Here is an 18,118-nt window from a genome sequence, read left to right as displayed (position 1 = left end):
AACTACTCTGCACAGACACAGCAATCACCAATGATATCCCACTAAAAAGAAAAAAGCAAATTAGACATATGACAACACAAACATCACTGTGCTCAAATCTAAGGACAATGTCAAACACACAATACTGCATTTAGTACACCACCTACAAACATGTCATTCATGCATGTCAACAATACTCCTTTGGAGTAAATTGCTTTCACTTACCTAAAACATGCAGCTATGCAAACCACTGGACAACTACTGCCAAAACCGCTAAGATCCACAGCAAAGGAAGCAAAAGCGTTGAACTAGAAGAAAAAGAAGGAATAAATTGTTATAATCACAAATACAAATACTTTGCCTGTTGACAAACACCCCACCACCAAGAACTTAGAAGTTGTCCCTGGTACCTAAGTGGATCCTGCCCCCCCTCGGGGGTAGATGGGCGTAAAAAAATTAGCCGAAATGGGCAACACCTCTGTGCCCCCTTTTAGGGGGCAACCCTTCCCAAAGGGGGCACCCCCAGCACAAAACAAAAAAATCCCTGGTGGTTTCTGCCCTCCTTGGGGGCAGATGGGCCTACAAAATTACACACACACCACACAATCCCTGGCGCCTAGTGTGCTTCCACCCCCCCGGGGCCAGATCGTCCAAAAAATGACTGGTCTGCCATCGGGGGGCCGAAACAGAAAAAAAAAACTCCCCAGGGGAGAGACCCTTGCCCAAGGGGTTGCCCTCAAAATAAACAACAAAAACAAAATCCCTGGTGTCTAGTGGATTTTGCCCCCCCGCCCCCCCCCCCCCCCCGGCGGCAGATCAGCCCAAAAATTGGCAATCTGCCCCCGGGGGGGAGGGGGGGGCAAATACTAAAAAATGTGTCCCCCAGTGGGACGCCCCTTGCCCAAAGGGTCGCCCCCCAAAAAAAACTTTACAATAAAAATAAATCCCTGGTGTCTAGTGGTTTTCAACCCCCCTCGGGGGCAGATCTGCCAAAAAATCAGCGGATCTGCCCCCCGGGGGGGGGGGGGCTAAATACAAATAAAAATTCCCCGGGGGGCCACCCTGGCCCAAGGGGTCGCCCCCAAAATATACACAAAATATAAAATCCCTGGTGTCTAGTGGTTTTCGCCCCCCCCCCCCCCCCCCGGGGGCAGATCCGCCGAAAATTCGGCAGATCTGCCCCGGGGGGGGGGGGGGGGGGGTGAAATACAAAAAAAATTGCCCCCGGGGTGGGGCGACCCTTGCCCAAGGGGGTCGTCCCCAAAATAAACATAAAATACTATATCCCTGGTGTCTAGTGGTTTTTGCCCCCCCCCTGGGGGCAGATCCGCCGAAAAATCGGCAGATCTGCCCCCAGGGGGGGGGCGAAATACAATAAAAAAATGCCCCCGGGGGAGGGCGACCCTTGCCCAAGTGGTCGCCCCCAAAATAATAAATAAAATAAATTTTCCCTGGTGTCTAGTGGTTTTCGCCCCCCCCTAGGGGCAGATCCGCCGAAAAATCGGCAGATCTGCCCTCGGGGGGGGGCGAAATACAAAAAAAAATTGCCCCCGGGGGGGGGCGACCCTTGCCCAAGGGGGTCGTCCCCAAAATAAACATAAAATACTATATCCCTGGTGTCTAGTGGTTTTTGCCCCCCCCTGGGGGCAGATCCGCCGAAAAATCGGCAGATCTGCCCCCAGGGGGGGGGCGAAATACAATAAAAAAATGCCCCCGGGGGAGGGCGACCCTTGCCCAAGGGGTCGCCCCCAAAATAATAAATAAAATAAATTTTCCCTGGTGTCTAGTGGTTTTCGCCCCCCCCTAGGGGCAGATCCGCCGAAAAATCGGCAGATCTGCCCCCGGGGGGGGCGAAATACAAAAAAAAATTGCCCCCGGGGGGGGCGACCCTTGCCCAAGGGGTCGCCCCCAAAATGTTGCCAAAATAACAGTATCCCTGGTGTCTAGTGGTTTTCGCCCCCCCCCTGGGGGCTGATCCGCCGAAAAAACGGCGGATCTGCCCCCAGGGGGGGCGAAATACTAAAAATAATTGCCCCCGGGGGGGGGGGGGCGACCCTTGCCCCCAAAATATTGACAAAAATAAATCCCTGGTGGCTAGTGGAGATTCCTGCTCCACGATCGCGGGCTCTGCCCGCGATCGTGGAGCAGGAATCTAATGAAAACAGGCACCGGGGGAAAGGAAAAACCCTTTCCTTTCCCCCGTGTCTGTTTCCACCACCCCCGACCCCCAAAAACGAAGAGGACTCACCTTTTGTGTCCTCCTCGGTAGACGCGCTGGAAGCAAATGGCTTCAGCGCGCCCGGCAACACTAGATGACGTCAGCGCGCTGTGCGCGCGCTGACGTCATCGGATTGCCGTGGGGGGGGGCGGGGGTGGAAGGGGAAGGTCTTCCCCTTCCATCCCCGCCTGGGGGGGGGAGGGGGGGTGCACGGGGGGCGCGCTAGCGCGCCCCCAAGTTCCCCTGTGCCTAGGACGAGATGATCTCGTCCAAGGCACAGGGGAACTGTAGCCTTGGACGAGATCATCTCGTCCAAGGCACAGAAGAGGTTAAATCTCCTAGAATGCAGATATTGGGATGCTGTAAGGGAAATCTCCTAAATGAACAACAATAAGGGCTCAATGAAAGCAGAGTTGTGTGGTGGAAGTCATTCAGTTATGAGAAATGCAGTTGGGAAAATTGGAGGCTGTGGACATTCGATGAGTATTTATTTGTATTCTGAGGCAGTGTAGTCTTGGATAGAGGTAACCTGACTGGAGGTTTTGTGGATGATTGCTATATTGCCATCAGACTTTTTAGTGAAACTGTAAACTAATACGGTGCTTTGTCTAATAAAGGTGGCTTCATTACCACTTGGCCAGGCTTCTTTGATGGATGGTAAGACTGTCCTTGGTAATTGATCTTGTTTCCAGGATTGTATGAGATAAAATTACTTGATTTAAGAATTAAGCTGTTAGTGTATAGTGGGTAATTCAAGAGAAGGAGAGGGAAGACGGGTTGTGTTATCTTACTTCAGCAAGCTCGGAATTTTACAGTGTTTGGAAGTGGTAGAGAGAAGTGCACTATAAATGGAGTCATCAGAGTTTAGAAGTTACATTTTGGGAGAATGAGACAAGGGTGCTGAAGGAGAGAGCAAAGGAGGGCACAAGGATTGGAGGTATTTGGGAAAACGTGAAATTCGAGAAGAAGTTAGAAGGGAGTCAAAGGGAATTTTAGGGTTAGATTAGTAGACATATGGGAGACAGAAAGAGGAAGGTTAGAGTTAGCATAGGAACATTAAGATCTGCATGCAAGAGTGAAATCTAAGCATGAGCCACGTAGAATGGTTGATTGATGGAATGTGAAGATAAGGGGCTTGTAGGAGATGGCTAGTGCATGAGGTGGCGAGAGGAGTGGTAAGAGAGGAGTGAAAGTTAAGTCATTGAGGAAGAGTACCTAATGCACTTCAGACGAGGGCACGGGGATGAACTATTCAGAGTGTTGCAAGACAGATTAACTGAAGTTTATTTCCAAAGTGCTATCATTGTAATGGTTGTAAACCACTTTATAGAGGTTTCCCAGACAGAATACACAGTGAATAGTTTTAAAGAATTACAAGACTATAGACTTTCTAGACATCTTAAAAAGGGCTCCAGAAGGAATTTGGCCAGAACAGATTTTCTACTAACTGCCAAATGAATTATCTAGCATAGAGCCTGAAAGCTTTTTTAGATGGTTGATACTGCATATAGTTTGTCAGTGTAGGTTTTTCAAATCTTGGCCTGGAGTAGGTTTTAATTGCAAGATTGCAGGTGACTATGGTCCTTTGTTACATGATCGACCAGCAAGACACTTTTAGTGGTAATAATTTGGCCCTTTTGGTGCACTGATTAGGCTGATGCAAATGTGTGCAGTGAGACTTAATTAATTCAAAAGCTGTGGCACAAGTAATTACTATGTACTCTAGGCAACATCCAATGAAGAATGTTTCAGTTAGAGATAGCTAGTTGCATGTCTAAGTGTGAGGGTACCCCTGCATGAGCATGGTACCTCTACAGACACCAGGCGAATTCTTGGACTCTGTAAGTGCAGAGAAGCCATCTTAAGATATGTAGTGGACACTGGTCAACACAAGTGGTCCAACTACATAATGGCTATTCCTAACCTAAGCATGTTTGCTATCAAACATGTTGGAATCATGCAGTTACACTGATTCTAGTATTAGTTGCATGATACCATGTACTCTGGGGGTTTCCTAGGGCATCCCCCAGTTCTGCCGGTGCAGCCTTATGGGGTCCAGCTCATGCTGCTGCTGACCCCAAACATTGTTCTGACCTCCTGCTGATGAGCCAGGCTCAGGCTGGAGGAGCAGAACAAAGGATTTCCTGCAAGGGGGAGGTGTGACCCCTCTCCCTTTGTATTAGGTGTCTAAGGGCTGGGGTGGCCTCTGCATGCCACCAGACTGCTTTGATGGGCACATTTGGTGCCCTCCTTGCATAATCCGGTATGGACCAGTTCAGGAACACTGGGTTCCCGCTCTGGCACGAAACGACACAAAGGACAGGGGAGTGACCACCCTCCTGTCCAGCTCCTCCCTTAGGGAGGTGCCCAGAGCTCTGCAAGGTGGCCACTTGATTCTGCTGTCTTGGAAATGAGATGGGTGTGGCCCTTGGGAGCGCCTGGTTGGTTAGGCCAGGCAGGTGATGTCCCGGACCCCCTCTGAAAGGTAGGGCACTAACCAACCCCCTTTTAGTTTTATTTAAGGGCTCTCTCGTGGGTGGGTCCTCAGATTCGTCAAGCAAGACTCTAGAAGGAACTCTCAATAAGATATCTTCTGCCCCTGACCTCTGGAACTGCCGCTGGTCTTAGCCTGGAACAGAACAAGTCTGCTTCTGGTGGGAAGGCTCCCACTGGAACATTGTTTCTACGGATCCTGCAAGAATTCTACAACATCCAAAGCTGTGCATCCTCCAGGGTCACAATGACTCTGTTTCACCAAGAAGCAAGAAGGAATCTCCCTTGGAGTGAAGGGTCATTCCCCTGCAACCGCAGGCACCTCAAGGCATTGTCGACCTGTTGGTGGTGTTTGGACATCTGAAGATCCTGCTTCACAGGTGGTGAGTCTGTGGGCTCCTCTGGGTCCTGCTTGTCTTCCATCCAAGTTGGGAGACTGTAGGACCTTACTCCTGCCACTGGACTGGCACCCCTGTGCCTCTCGACTGTTGCATTTGCCAAGACTTGTTGACTCTTCCTCCAGGAGATTTTCAGGCCCCAAGAAGCCCCTGCCCCAGAATACTGCAAACCAAAGATCTGCTTCTGTTCTGCAACTCCTGCAACGTGGTACTTCGGTTTTTCTGTGCTGCTAAGGCCTCCTTGTGACTTCCTGTGTCCAGCGCCTGTAGGTCATTCGACTTCTGTTGGTCTTCTTGTGTGCTGAGGACCAGCTCTGACTCCCCCCTCCTAGGTAGAGTCTCCTGGACCTTGCTGGTCCCCACTACTTTGCAAACTTCTCTAATGCTTCTATTTGCCCTTGCCAGTGGTCCTGGTTGGTCACTAACCCCCCTGCATTTCCCCGACCATCGAGGCACAGCTCGTAGGTGATTACTGGGGTCTTCATCGACTCCTGGACCCATAGCTGGACTTCTTCTTCCACCGACTTGGAGGATCTTCATCTTCAGAAGGGTGGGCATTGCCACATGCACCACTTGGGCACCTCCTTGGGGACTGGACTCTGTCCCTTCCTTTGCAGGGCCTCCGTGTCCGGAATTCGCCCCTGGGTTCCACTTGCCTGGTCCACGGGTCTTGACAGCAGCTGGCAAATCCAAAGACATCCACAGTCTTCTGAGAGAGTCCCTTCTTCCCTCTGCATCTGGGTTTGTGCTGTAGGCACTCCTGTGTTCTTGGTATCCTGGGGTAGGGGCACTTTCCATTTGTCCTCTTGCCTGCTGGTTTCCTCTGGATCCACTGGGAAGGTCCTGAATTCCACAAAAGTCCAACCACTGCTCTCTGTGTTAGCCTATGGGACAACTGGGTGGGTAACTGACTTACTCTTGGTTACTCACCTACTGTACATACCTTTGGGGTTCCTAACTGCCCCAGCCCCTAGCTAGCCAGCACACCTACCTTGGTTGGAGTCCCACTTTCACATTCCACTTTTTTAGTATATGGTTTGGCCCTCCCCTAGGGACCTGTATATTTCTATGCATTTCTGATGGTTTTTTTTTTTTTTTTTTTTTTTTAAAGTATATTTATTGGTTTTATATTTCGAAATATGATACAAATTGTTCAGTTTGCAACCACAGGATAAACCAAAACGATGATTAATTATCTAAGTCTTGAAACAAATACACACAACCCCTCTATGCACTTCACGGAACGCTTCTGGTCTTGCAATATCATTCCTGGCTGCACCCTCCCTAGGTTTATCCTTCACTGTTTATTTTATATAGGCATTCGTTTGAGACCAGTGTGGACCTTGCTTTACGTGCATGGGTTCCCTGAGTGTCTGAGGGAAGGGGCATCAACTAGGTTAGTGTATGCGAGTGGCTCCCCTGGTTTTCTGCTCCCCGCGCCGCGCCACCACTGTGGTGACATAGTCTTAGTGGGCATTTATTGCTAGAGAGATGGGCGGGTGTGATGCATGTGCACTGTGTTGTCTGGGTGTCTTATGAATTCTGTTCCCGTGATGAGGGGTGCAGGTGAATTTATGCTGTGGTTGTTGCGAATACGCGCGCCCCAATTTAAGGGGGCTTTTCATCGTTTTTGGCCTCCAGCTTTGTTACCATATCCTCCCATGTAGAGCAACCTGTGTGTTGCCGCCCTTCACGCACCATTCTTTTTAGTACCTGATATTCAGTACGCGCCCAGCGTGTTATTAGAGAGTGCCAGGATTTCAGATCGGGAGCCATAGAGGCTTTCCAATGCATTGCTATTAACCTTTTATACATTAAAAAGGCCAGGTCTATAAATTTATGTAAATGTCTTTGTTTTTTGGGTCTCTTCCTAAGTCCCAACAGGCAGGACCCGGGGTCTGCTACCAGTGCCAGTCCCGTAAGCCCAGATACCTCCTCTACCACCTCCGCCCAGGCCGTTTGTATATTCGGGCAATCCCATACCATGTGGAAAAAGGATGCTGACGGCAATCTGCATCTGGGGCACATTGATGCTGCATCAGGGAACATGCGCTTTATTCTGGCTGGGGAAAGATATGTTTGATGCGTGTAATTGAATTGGGTATATCTAAATCTGGGATTCCTTGACACACCTCTGATGTGGGATAGGGCCTTAGGCCAGTCTTCCAGTGGGATCGGGGTGGGGAGTACTGCGTTCCATCTATCCCATGTTTTCCCTGTCTGTGTAACAGGGGTCTTGTTGAGGATTCTATATAGATTGGATATTGTTTTAGTTTGATCGCTGTGTTGTAGAAGCTGGTGAAGCACAGGGGAGATCTCTGGTTCCGAGGTGCCCATTCCCCAAATTTTCCTGATTTCGTGACATATGGCATGATATGTCAGGAACTGTCCCGGATTTATCTCCGTGAGGGCCTGAAGGGCCTCGAACGTCATTAGTTTACCGTCTTCGTAGCAATCCCCTACGGTCAGTATTCCTGCTTCGTTCCACTGCTTTGCAGCTTGCATTCTGGCTGCGTTCCCCACTAACAGGTAATTCAGCGGTACGTGTGGAGAGTATGGGAGCTTATCCGCTCTTTTTTGCACGTATCTGGCCCAGCACGCATACGCAGCTGCAAGCAGTGGGTTGACCAGTGCCACTTTGGGGGGCTTCGTCGACAGCCAATTTAAAAGGGGGGTCCCGTTCCGCCGAGGCTCTAGGCTCATAGGTTCCGCTTGCTCTGGTCTGTGGATCCAATATTGGACCCATTGAAGTTGTGCGGCTGCATAGTATTTTTCAAAATTCGGGGTTCCTAGGCCACCATTGTCCAGCGGACATTGTAGTGTGGGTAGCGCCACTCGCGCTCTGCCACCTCCCCAAATGAGCTGCAGCAATGCTGTGTTTAGATTGCTGAAGAATCTTTTGGGAATAATTATCGGTAGGGCCGCAAAGTAATATAAAAGCCTAGGTAGAATCAACATATTAGCAATCGCCACCTTGCCGGGTGGCGAGAGAGGGAGCTTGTTCCAGAATTGTAGGGAGCCTTTTATAGATGTTAGCGCCTTCCCCAGGTTCCCATCTCTTAAGTCTTCCGTGGCATGATATATGTTTATCCCTAAGTATTTGAATGTTGTAGGGCACCACTTAAGATGTCCTGTCTCTGGGGGATCTTGATTATTAGGAGCCCTTTTTACCAGGGGAAAGACACACGACTTCTCCCAGTTTACCACAAGGCCAGATAGGCCTCCGAATTCAGCCAGTAAAGATATTACAGATGGGATAACTGCACAGCCGTTCCTGATATATATCAACGCATCATCTGCATATAGTGAAATCGTGTGATGTACCCCGTTCCTAATAATTCCCCATTCATGCTCCATGAGGCGAACTTTTGCCGCTAATGGTTCCATTGCTATGGCAAACAGTAGCGGGGATAAGGGGCATCCCTGCCGTGTCCCCCTAGAGATCGGGAAACTATCAGAAATCACCCCGCCTGATTTCACCCTCGCGTTCGGGCTAGAGTACAATGTCCGAACCCAGCGGATATAGTTAGGGCCTATTCCCATACGGGCCATCGTGGCCAACAGAAAGTCCCACTCGAGCGTATCAAAGGCCTTTTCTATGTCTAATGAGAGCACCATTTCCTCCTGTGCATTCTTGGGGGTGTCTCCTATTATGCCCAGCAATCTTCGAATATTCAGGAAGGTGTTACGTTTGGGAATGAAGCCACTCTGATCTGCATGTATCAGTAAGTGCATGAGGGGGGCCAACCTGTTGGCCAATATTTTGCCTAATATTTTGCAGTCTGTGTTCAGCAGCGATAGTGGTCTATAAGATTTCACATCTGTGTGGTCTCGACCCTGTTTAGGGAGTACTACTATCAGAGCCTCCCTTTGAGATGTGGGCAAGCTTTCTGTAGTCCACGCCTCTTGGAACACTCCTAGCAGATGAGATTTCAAACTGGGTAAATAGGCTTTATAATACTCCGAAGGGAGACCGTCAGTGCCAGGCGCTTTGTTCCTGGGTAGCTGTGCAAGGGCTAGTTCTATTTCTGCTATTGTTATAGGGGTTTCAATTCCATCTCTATCTGGTTGTGGTAGCTGGGGTAGGAAGGAATCCGCCAGAAAGGTCTCTAGTTGTGTAGCCGTGCACGCAGTACGTTTAGTGTATAGGTTAGAGTAATAATTCCTAAACACCTCGTTTATTTCTGCTTGTGTAGTAGCCATTTCTTGCGCGCCCGCCCGGATGGCCCCTATCGGGGCCTGCTGTCTATCCTCACGTAGTAGCCACGCTAGCATTCTGCTTGATCTATCTCCTTCCGTTTGCAACCTGGTTAAGTAATATTTATAGTCGTGGCAGCGGAGCCTGCTATCTGCCTCATTATATTTTAAGCGCTTTTCTTTCAGGGCAATACTGGTAATTTCCCCCCGTGCTACCGCTTTTTCCACATCCCGCAGCTCCTTCTCAAGTTTGCTAATTTCCGCCTGTAAGGAGCGTCTCACTCCCCACGTAGTGGACATACATACTCCGCGGGCCACTACTTTGTGGGCATCCCATTCTATCGCCCGGGTTGTTGCAGACATAGCGTTTATTTCCCAATATTGGCCTATAGTTTCCCCCAGTGATGTAGCGAATGCTTGGTCTTGTAGAGCTTCCGCCTGGAATCTCCAAGTGGGTATTACCTGACGTGCCCTGCCCCAATTCAGGGTTACCCGCAGTGGCGCATGGTCCGAGACTGTCTTTGCCAAATATTCGGATTCAGTTATCAGCGCCCCTATTTCGCGAGTGCCCCATATTATGTCAATTCTAGTGTGGGTATTATGTGGGACCGAATAAAATGAATATTCTTTTTGCTCTGGATGGCCTAACCGCCATACATCATATAGGCCCATAACATTTGCCCATTCTTGCAGGGGACTTACGAGCTTCCTATTAGGTGATGCGCTCTGGTGGGCGCTAGTTCTATCTAATGCTGCCACTGGGATACTGTTAAAATCCCCACCCCAGATGGCAAGGGGTATGGGGTGGGTCAGCAACGTTGGGGTGAGAGTGGTGAGAAAGCCTATGGTGCCGCTGTTTGGGGCGTATACCCCGACCACAGCCATTTGTCTACCATCTAATCTGCCCTCCATTACTACGTACCTCCCTCCCTGGTCTATCTTGTGTGTTGACAAGAGGAATGGAACTCCCGCTGCTATCCAGATCAGCACCCCTCTCGCGAAAGTCGAATATGTTGTGCCAATCAGCTGGCCCCCCCACTTCACTCGCATGTCTCGTAGATCCCCCTCCAGCATATGCATTTCTGATGGTTATTGTATGTGTATAATTGTATGTAGTATTTCCAAAGGGAGGTACACCAATGGTAGTTGGTAGTTTTGCTGTTATAAAGTTTCCTTTATTTTTGAAACACTTGTGTGGTTCTTTCTTGTGACCAAGTTATTGCATGACTACTGTGGTATTGCAAGTGCTTTACATTCCTCTAGAGAGCTTCTGCTATCTGGACACCTATTCACTATCACTAAGGACTGCCTGGACTCAGTATAGGGTGCCACACCATAGGTGTACACCATAAGCTGAGCCAGCCTCCTACGGTATGGTACTAGAACTCATCGGCAGGGTTGACAATTTGAGCTCAGCCTTTCATTGGAGCTATGGGAGATACTAAAGATAACTCAGCACTGCTCCGTATTTTTGTTACATAAAATTTGTATTTATTTTACAGATTTTTAGACTGATTCTTGCACTGGGGGCTCATAGCCATCAGCCCATTCCACTTTTGCACCAGTTTCATCACCAGTAGGTTTCCCGGTGTCACTCCTTTCACCATGCAGCTCCATCCGTTTTCCCAATTCAAACTTTGGCTTTTTCAGCATCTTGACCTTGCGTACATACACATCATGGAAAGGGTAGATCGACTGACAAGCCTTCTCAATGTCTTTGACAACACTGTCTGGGATCAGCTTGTTGACCACTTCCTTCAGGTCATTTGTCTGCACCTCACGGGTCATAATTTCCATCATTTTCATACGAATCTGACAGACCTGCTGATGCTGCGCATAGAATGTCTTGTGGATCAGATTATTATGCTTCTTGGTGAAACCAACACAGGAGAGCCAGAGAAGGTAGCCATCAGTGGTCTTCACATCCCTATGAGCCTCTATCATAGTGTTTCATTTTTTAAACATGGAGTGCATTTTGTCTTGGGTGAGGTCCATTCAGTGGAAGTTGGTCAGGCAGTTCTTGCCCTGGGCATCTTCTGTAATACGCTTGAATTTCTGGAAGGCCACTTCATTATTTTGGAATTCAGCAAGACTCACTTCAAAAACATGGCCTTTAAGACCGTCTGATGCGATCTTGGTTCCCTGGGTTTTGGGTGACTAGAGTCTTCCCAAAGTTGCAGATATTGAACATTGCTCGTGCTTTGACCTCACACCAGCCCTTTTTGGAGAAGGGGTCAACAATCTTCTTTTTCGCACCTTTCTTGCCTCCTTTGGTCAGCCACTCGTTCTTGCCGACTGCCATGTTGGAGCTTAGGGAAAGAAAGAGGCCTCAGCACTGCTCCGTATGCACTCCCAACACAGTCTTAAGATGTTCAGTGCTCATACTTGGAGGTGGATCCTTGTCTTCAGACAGGCTGCCATAAGTTATAGGGGACATAGTAAATTTACCCACCCCTACCACACAGCATTCTTGCTGTTGCCACCACTACAGCCCACTCATGACTGGATCCTAGGAAATTCATCAGACAGCCTTGCTTCTGGGCTGTATGGTAAATATCAGATGTAGACTTCCTCAGGCATTTAGGAGCAGCTATCTGTTTGACCCTCTCAGCCCTACATTGAAAATCCCTGTGGGCCATAACATATTCACAACATTGTTGAAAATAAGCAGATTTGCTGCCACAGTCGTTCCTGGTCACATGCAGCAGCCTCCCCTCCTTCACTCAGTCTGGTCAAATCTCCAATATTTCCTGTTTGCATGAGACCTGTTCATGCATCCTCAGAGAAAGATGTAAAAAACAGACCAGTTCAAGAAAGGACTTGTTTACCTTTGTAGGGTCCAAGCAAATGCTAGCTACTCTATAAGTGAGGTACTCACTTATGGTAAAGCTTCTGAACTGAGGCAAAGTTGACCCAATGATCAGAAAAATGAGATGTCAGATTGGTGAAAACACTTGGTTTGAAATTTCTGGGTTGTATAATCAATGTGTTTGCCTATTTCAGGATAGCTTGAGGATGGTCAAGGCACCTTGTTCACCATATATCTGCACAATCAATGTGATTGCCTGTTAAAGGATTTTTTAAGTGCATGTCTGATTCAGGATATCTGTAAGTGCAGAATGAGAACATAAATATATGGGAATGAAGAGGCATCCCTTGTAAATGTTTTCCTTAATCCCATATGGCACTGATGAGACTCGAACAGCCTATATCCTGAAGGGAGTGGAAAGTGCCTGGGATGGCACAATGAAGAACAAGACACCAATTTTCGAGAGAAGTGAATTGAGGACTGCACCAGATGGTGCTGCAGCAGAACCACTGAACAAAAGATCGGAAATGCACAGTTATAGCTCCCCGAATGAGGATAATGTATGTATCCTTAAAACATGTTGTGATTGTTAGCCACAATTGTTCTCTAGTCCAAACACCCAATATTTTTACTTGAATGTGATGCAGTATGTGAATAGATAACTCCCATTTACCTTGATTTTCCTAAATATGATTTTACATGCCTGTGCTGTATACTTCAAAGGGATATGTTTTAGGGATTAAAATGCTGTGGCAAGGAGATTGAGAGGGATCTTCACAAGCAGAAGATGTAGTTACGCTGAGGCTATGTCTCACCAAACGAGCACATTTGCGTTGTAAAATGTTGTGGCACTCAGAATAAAAGGTATATATGTTTTTGTATTATAGTAATAATTCCCCAGGAAAACACTCATAGCATGGATAATCAGCCTGAAATACTGATTTAACTAGTGCCTGAAGCATCTAGGTTCTGCACCAGGCAATGGCAGAAGTTAACTGTTGCATTATCAGTCATGATGTACCTGTTGGTACTGCAGATTGACTAGAATCCTTCTCCATGTAGTGGAATACTAGCAAATGAGGTCAGAATTTTATTCAAGGTAGGCTGGCAGAGGGCTTAGCTTCAGAGCCAAATGGGAGCTTCTTATTACTACATGCTAGTTTTTGTGAGCAACATAAAGTAACTGTTTTTCCAGGTGAAATGCTGCATCCAATCTGAGACAGCGTAATGTGCGTACACTAAATGTTAGCACTCTGGATTAGCCAAGCTTGGGAGAAGTGAGGCGTAAAGCTTTCTTGCTGTAGTAGAAGAGATAAGTCAGAAAAATGTTGTCTGACAAGAGAGGGCCCGGTAATGAGAACTGGGAACATTAAAATGGCTCAAGATAATTAGAGTTGTTGCATCTTATGAAATTCTGTAGAGTCCATTGAAGTCGAAGAATTGGAGGGGTGATTGAGGGGAAGGTAAAAGTACCCTATCTTCCTCATCCAGTCAATAAGCAGACACCTGGATGCCCTTAACTGATTTTTACTTGGGAAGCATCCTTAAACCATTTACACAGAAAAGACTTGAATTGATGGCAACACATCTGGCTTACATAAACAATGTATTTTTTTCTACATACAAAACACATTAATTTGTTCATTGAACTTTGCAAGTTAGATGTACCTATTTGATTAAAGGGATTCACATGAATTGAAATTTGTCACACTATTCATGCACAAACACAGCTTAACTTAATTTTATAATTATGCAACTTCTCATTCATGTCTTCATGGCTTCAAGTGACTGTCTGTGCTTTCACAGTACCTTGGGGCATCACATGCCTTCTTGAAATCACTTATTGCTTAACCGTTTCCTTGCTTTTTCTTAGTGTGCCTGTGCTTCAGCAGCAAGACCCTCCTCCTTCCTTACTGGTGTGGAGCTGGACTCCCTAGTCACCCAGGTCAAAGATCTTCTACCAGATCTTGGAGAGGGCTTTGTGCTGGCCTGCCTGGAGGAGTATGACTGCAATGTGGAACAAGTAATCAACAACCTGCTGGAGGACAAGCTGTCGCCAACTCTGCAGAAACTGGATCGTGCCATGCCAAGGTACGAGCAGAAGTAAGGCTGTGTGTGGTTGTAGATGGGAGCTGAGAACAGCATTTATTGGAGGCTGTAATGTAGGCAGTAAGGAACAGGTGCTATATATTGGGATTTTCACTGATGGTCATAAATGTTGAAGTTTTCCACCCACGTGCAGGGACCTTTGGAGAAATTCTTTTTATTACGTAAAAATCATCCTCCATATGTTGACCTGGAAGGAAGACGCTGTTGTTTTTAGTTCCAGCTTTGTTGAGAAAACATCCAGCTTCTTCCAAATTGTACTCTTTGGTAATATCTATTTTTATACAATCCAAACAGCAACTTTGCTGTATAAAGAAAAATGTTGTGCTGAAGAGTTCAATTTGACCTTTCAAACCCTAACATGACAAACCAAAACCTGACAGAAACGGGCCTGTCATATTATAAGTGTTCAAGGTTGTAAAACATGCACTGCTCTCTTAATGAGCCAGCAGGTTCTATTTCCCAGCGTGCACTGTAGTTGCAGTTTGCCTTCCAGCCAAACTTCCTTTTTCTAACTATTACTGAGTGGATCTCTGAACACTTCAGGGATTTTTATCCTATTTTGTTAAGATTTATCTCCCCCAAATTCGGAGTAAATAGACTTACTTCAGTGTCTTGAGCACATTTGAAACTTTTTCCTTCATTTCGTGTCACAATTGAAGACAATTTTCCTCAGATGGCTTAATTTTTTGTGAGGTGTCTTTTTTGTGTGAGGTAGAAGGCTGCCTCTGACCTACTTTCGGTGTGGTTTTGAACTGCAGTCCGTTTACCCTCCTCATTTGGTCAAGGAATGCAAATTTAGTCAGAAATGACAAAATAAAAAGCATGAAAAGACCATGAGGGAATTTGTCAGAGTGAAAAGTTACAAGCTCTCTGAGTGAAAGAAGAGATTAAGAAACATTGTGGGTGCCTGTGCTCTGTAGCACCAGCTGTTTGTTGTGACACTACTCCCCTGCCCTTTTCGGAATCAGTGATGGAAGACATTCACCATGTGCTCTCTGACGATTCAAGATGGTCGTGATCCAACCAAGCTGATGATTTTTTGTGTCTTGGACACCACTGATACCATCGGACAGGCCATAGGCACCAGCGTTGCTATTTACCTCCATGCATGGCTGCGATTGGTTGTCCAGGGATGTCCTGTCCTCTCTGATTAGCGTTCCCTTTGATGGGATTTTCCTGTTCAAGAACAAAGCTGATTCCACTCTCAAGTGTTCTCTGCTACTGCTGGATCTCTGGGTGTTTCTGCCTGCCTGCGCCACCTCCCCACCCCCTTCCCCTGGTCCCTCCACTTCCCCCAGTCCCCCCACTTCCCCGTCAGTCACACCAGTTCCATCACCCCTTTAGTGGTTTTGACCGAGGTGTTTCTCACTGCCACCCTGTCCAGCCCCAACAGGCAATCCACCAGTTCCGTGGTAGAGGGTGAGGTGCTCACCCCACGACAGCCAAGTTCGTGGTGCCACCCAGCCTAACACGCCCCACCAGAAAAACCTCTTTAGCGGGCCTTTAGTGGAACATACCAGTTGATAGGAGTCAGAATCCACTGATTCTTACTGGGTTGGCAAGTAATCATGTTAGACAGCTGGGTCCTACAGATTGTTTACAGAAGATATGCCTTACCCTTCCTTTCTTCCCTGCTTTGCCTTTCCCCACCTCCCATTGCGATGGTAGAGGGCTATCTCTCTATTTTGCTGCAGAAAGTGCAAACCCTTTTGTCCAAAGGGGCTGTCGAAGATGGCAGCACCAGAAGGTAGGACATGGTTGTTATTTCTGCTACTTTCTGTTGCCCCAGAGGGACAGAGATATTCGGCCTGTTCTAGACTGGCACCCTCTCAATGTTTTCCTCTGGAGGGAACATTTTTAAATGCTTCCTCTGGCCTAGGGCTTGTCTGCCCTTGACTCTGGATGGTGGTGTGGGACCTGCAGGACGCATTTTTCCATATAACCGCCCTGCTGGCCCATGTGTGCTCCTGCGGTTCGTGCTGGGACAGGAGCATTTCCAGTTTGCTGTTCTCCCTGTTGGTCTCACCAGTGCCTCTCAGAAGTTGGGGGGTCCCATTCTTCCCCTACCTTGATGACTGGCTGATAAAGGCATCTCAACCGAGGGAGTTGACAACCACCTCCTGACTCTGGCCAACCTCATGTCATCTTCGGGTTCACTATCAATGTGCCAAAGTCACACCTGATATCAAGGAGACCTCTCTGGTGACTCCCATATCTCAGAGACTGAGTCTATTAAAGTAGGGGTTGCTCCTAGATCGAGCAAGAAGTATATCGCCACACCATCCCCCAATCTCGGGATGAGAGGTTCACATGGGGTTTTGTAGTCCCTGTCTTCCTGCAAATGCAGCATTTCCAGTCAGAGTTTTCGGTGAAGTCCACCACGGTCGTAAGAGTAGCACTGGTTTTCCATCTTCGATCTCATTTTTTCCTCGTGGGAGCCCGGCAAAGAGTCTCTCAGATGATGCAGTCTGAAGTGCCCGGAGTCACGTCGGGGCCTGTCTTTTCTGATGTGTGCGAGAGTTCTGATTCCTGTTACGATTCTGATTGTTCTAATTCTTCTTGTATCCGTTTATAGGATCCAGGGTCGGAACCGCTTAAAGAAACTGCCGCTTCCATCGCTTTTTGTCTCTCCTTCAGCATTTCAATAGGAGAAGGGCTACCCACTCTGCGGGCTTTACTGTGTCTGCTTTTCCTCTGTCTCTCTGTGTGGGAGCCCCCTGTCATGTGGGCACCTTCCTCTGGTGTTTGCATATCGATCCATTGCCAAACTTCTTCTGCCGTACTGAAAAGTAGTGTGCTGTTTTTAGTCACTACTCTCAATTTTGCGGGGAACATCATCCCATATTGGATTCCCAGTTTGCTGAGTTTGCGGAGTTTCTGTTTAGCGTACCTGAAAGAGGCTCTTTGTTTCTGCACTTCTCTGGAGGAGTCTGGGAAGATACGAATCACATGATTGTCCAGTGTGCTGTCTCCTTTTTTCCTGCTTTGGCTAAGCAGATAGTCTCTGTCCCTCTAGTGGAGTAGTCTGACTATTATTGGCCTCGGGGGGGGGGGCCGGAGGAGGGGGGCGAGCCGGAACCCTATGCGCTCTTTCAATTGCAAAGAAGGGAGTTTATCCTTCTCCGGCCACTTCTTCCTTCACCCAGTGTTTGAGAAACTCCACCAGGTTGGATTTTTCGGTGTGTTCGGGTAGGCCAATTACACGGAAATTATTTCCCCGTGATCTGTTTTCCGTGTCTTCTGCTCGCAGTTCCAAATCTCGAATCTGTTTTTCCATTTGTTTCGCCATCTTGGCAGTGTCTTTAACTTCAGGTCGAAGTTCTTCCATCTGCCTGTCTGCGGTGGCTACTTTTTCAGCAAGATGGCGGTGGTCGTCTCTAAGCACTGTAAGGTCTGTGGCCAATGCGTAAATTTTTCCCTCTAGTGCCACCCGGGAAGCCGTTATGACCTGCAGTACGCCCTGGAGGGTGGGGCCTCCTCGCTTTTCCCCTGGGGAGGGATTCAGGACGCTTCCCTGGTTGGTCATCTCTCTCAAGATTGGTCCACTCTTGGGTTCTGTTTCCTTTTTTCGGCCTGTTTTACCCATCTTCTGCGCCATCCAGTGTAGTCACTGCGGGAGACCGTGCCCCCCTCCTCCTGGACCCACCTGTATAATGGGCTGGGCAGAATCACCGGAGGATCTGTCTCCCCCCTCCAGCCTGTTCACCTCAGTTTTAAAGCAAAGGGAAGGGCCCACAAGCTGGCCCCCGGATTTCGCTCCGTCTTGGGGTGTTCAAGCACTGCTCACAGCGCCCCCAAGCTCCAGTAGAGTTCCCCGTCAGTTCCGCCCTGCCCCGCCCCCCACCCCTCTCCTATCACCAGGGGGGTCGGCCACCAGAAGGGGAAAGAGAAAAAAGGCCCCTCACCGTCCTCTGC

The 18,118-nt window shown here is 48.0% G+C and overlaps 1 protein-coding gene and 1 pseudogene across 1 annotated transcript in view; one reads left to right on the top strand and one right to left on the bottom strand.

Annotated features, from left to right (window-relative positions):
• ASCC2 (activating signal cointegrator 1 complex subunit 2) overlaps positions 1-18,118 on the top strand; it is a 378,910-nt gene that overhangs the window by 163,453 nt on the left and 197,339 nt on the right. The window contains exons 12-13 of the mRNA XM_069214595.1: positions 12,474-12,654; positions 13,968-14,185. Coding sequence (XP_069070696.1) covers positions 12,474-12,654; positions 13,968-14,185 — 399 coding nt within the window. The remainder of the gene's footprint in view (positions 1-12,473; positions 12,655-13,967; positions 14,186-18,118) is intronic.
• LOC138266154 (small ribosomal subunit protein eS1-like) lies at positions 10,792-11,603 on the bottom strand (annotated as a pseudogene).

Source organism: Pleurodeles waltl, chromosome 11 (genome assembly GCF_031143425.1).
Source record: "Pleurodeles waltl isolate 20211129_DDA chromosome 11, aPleWal1.hap1.20221129, whole genome shotgun sequence".
In the NCBI taxonomy this organism is placed as follows: domain Eukaryota; kingdom Metazoa; phylum Chordata; class Amphibia; order Caudata; family Salamandridae; genus Pleurodeles; species Pleurodeles waltl.
Note: the sequence above shows the minus strand (reverse complement) of the source record. Positions and strands in the feature narration are given on the sequence as shown.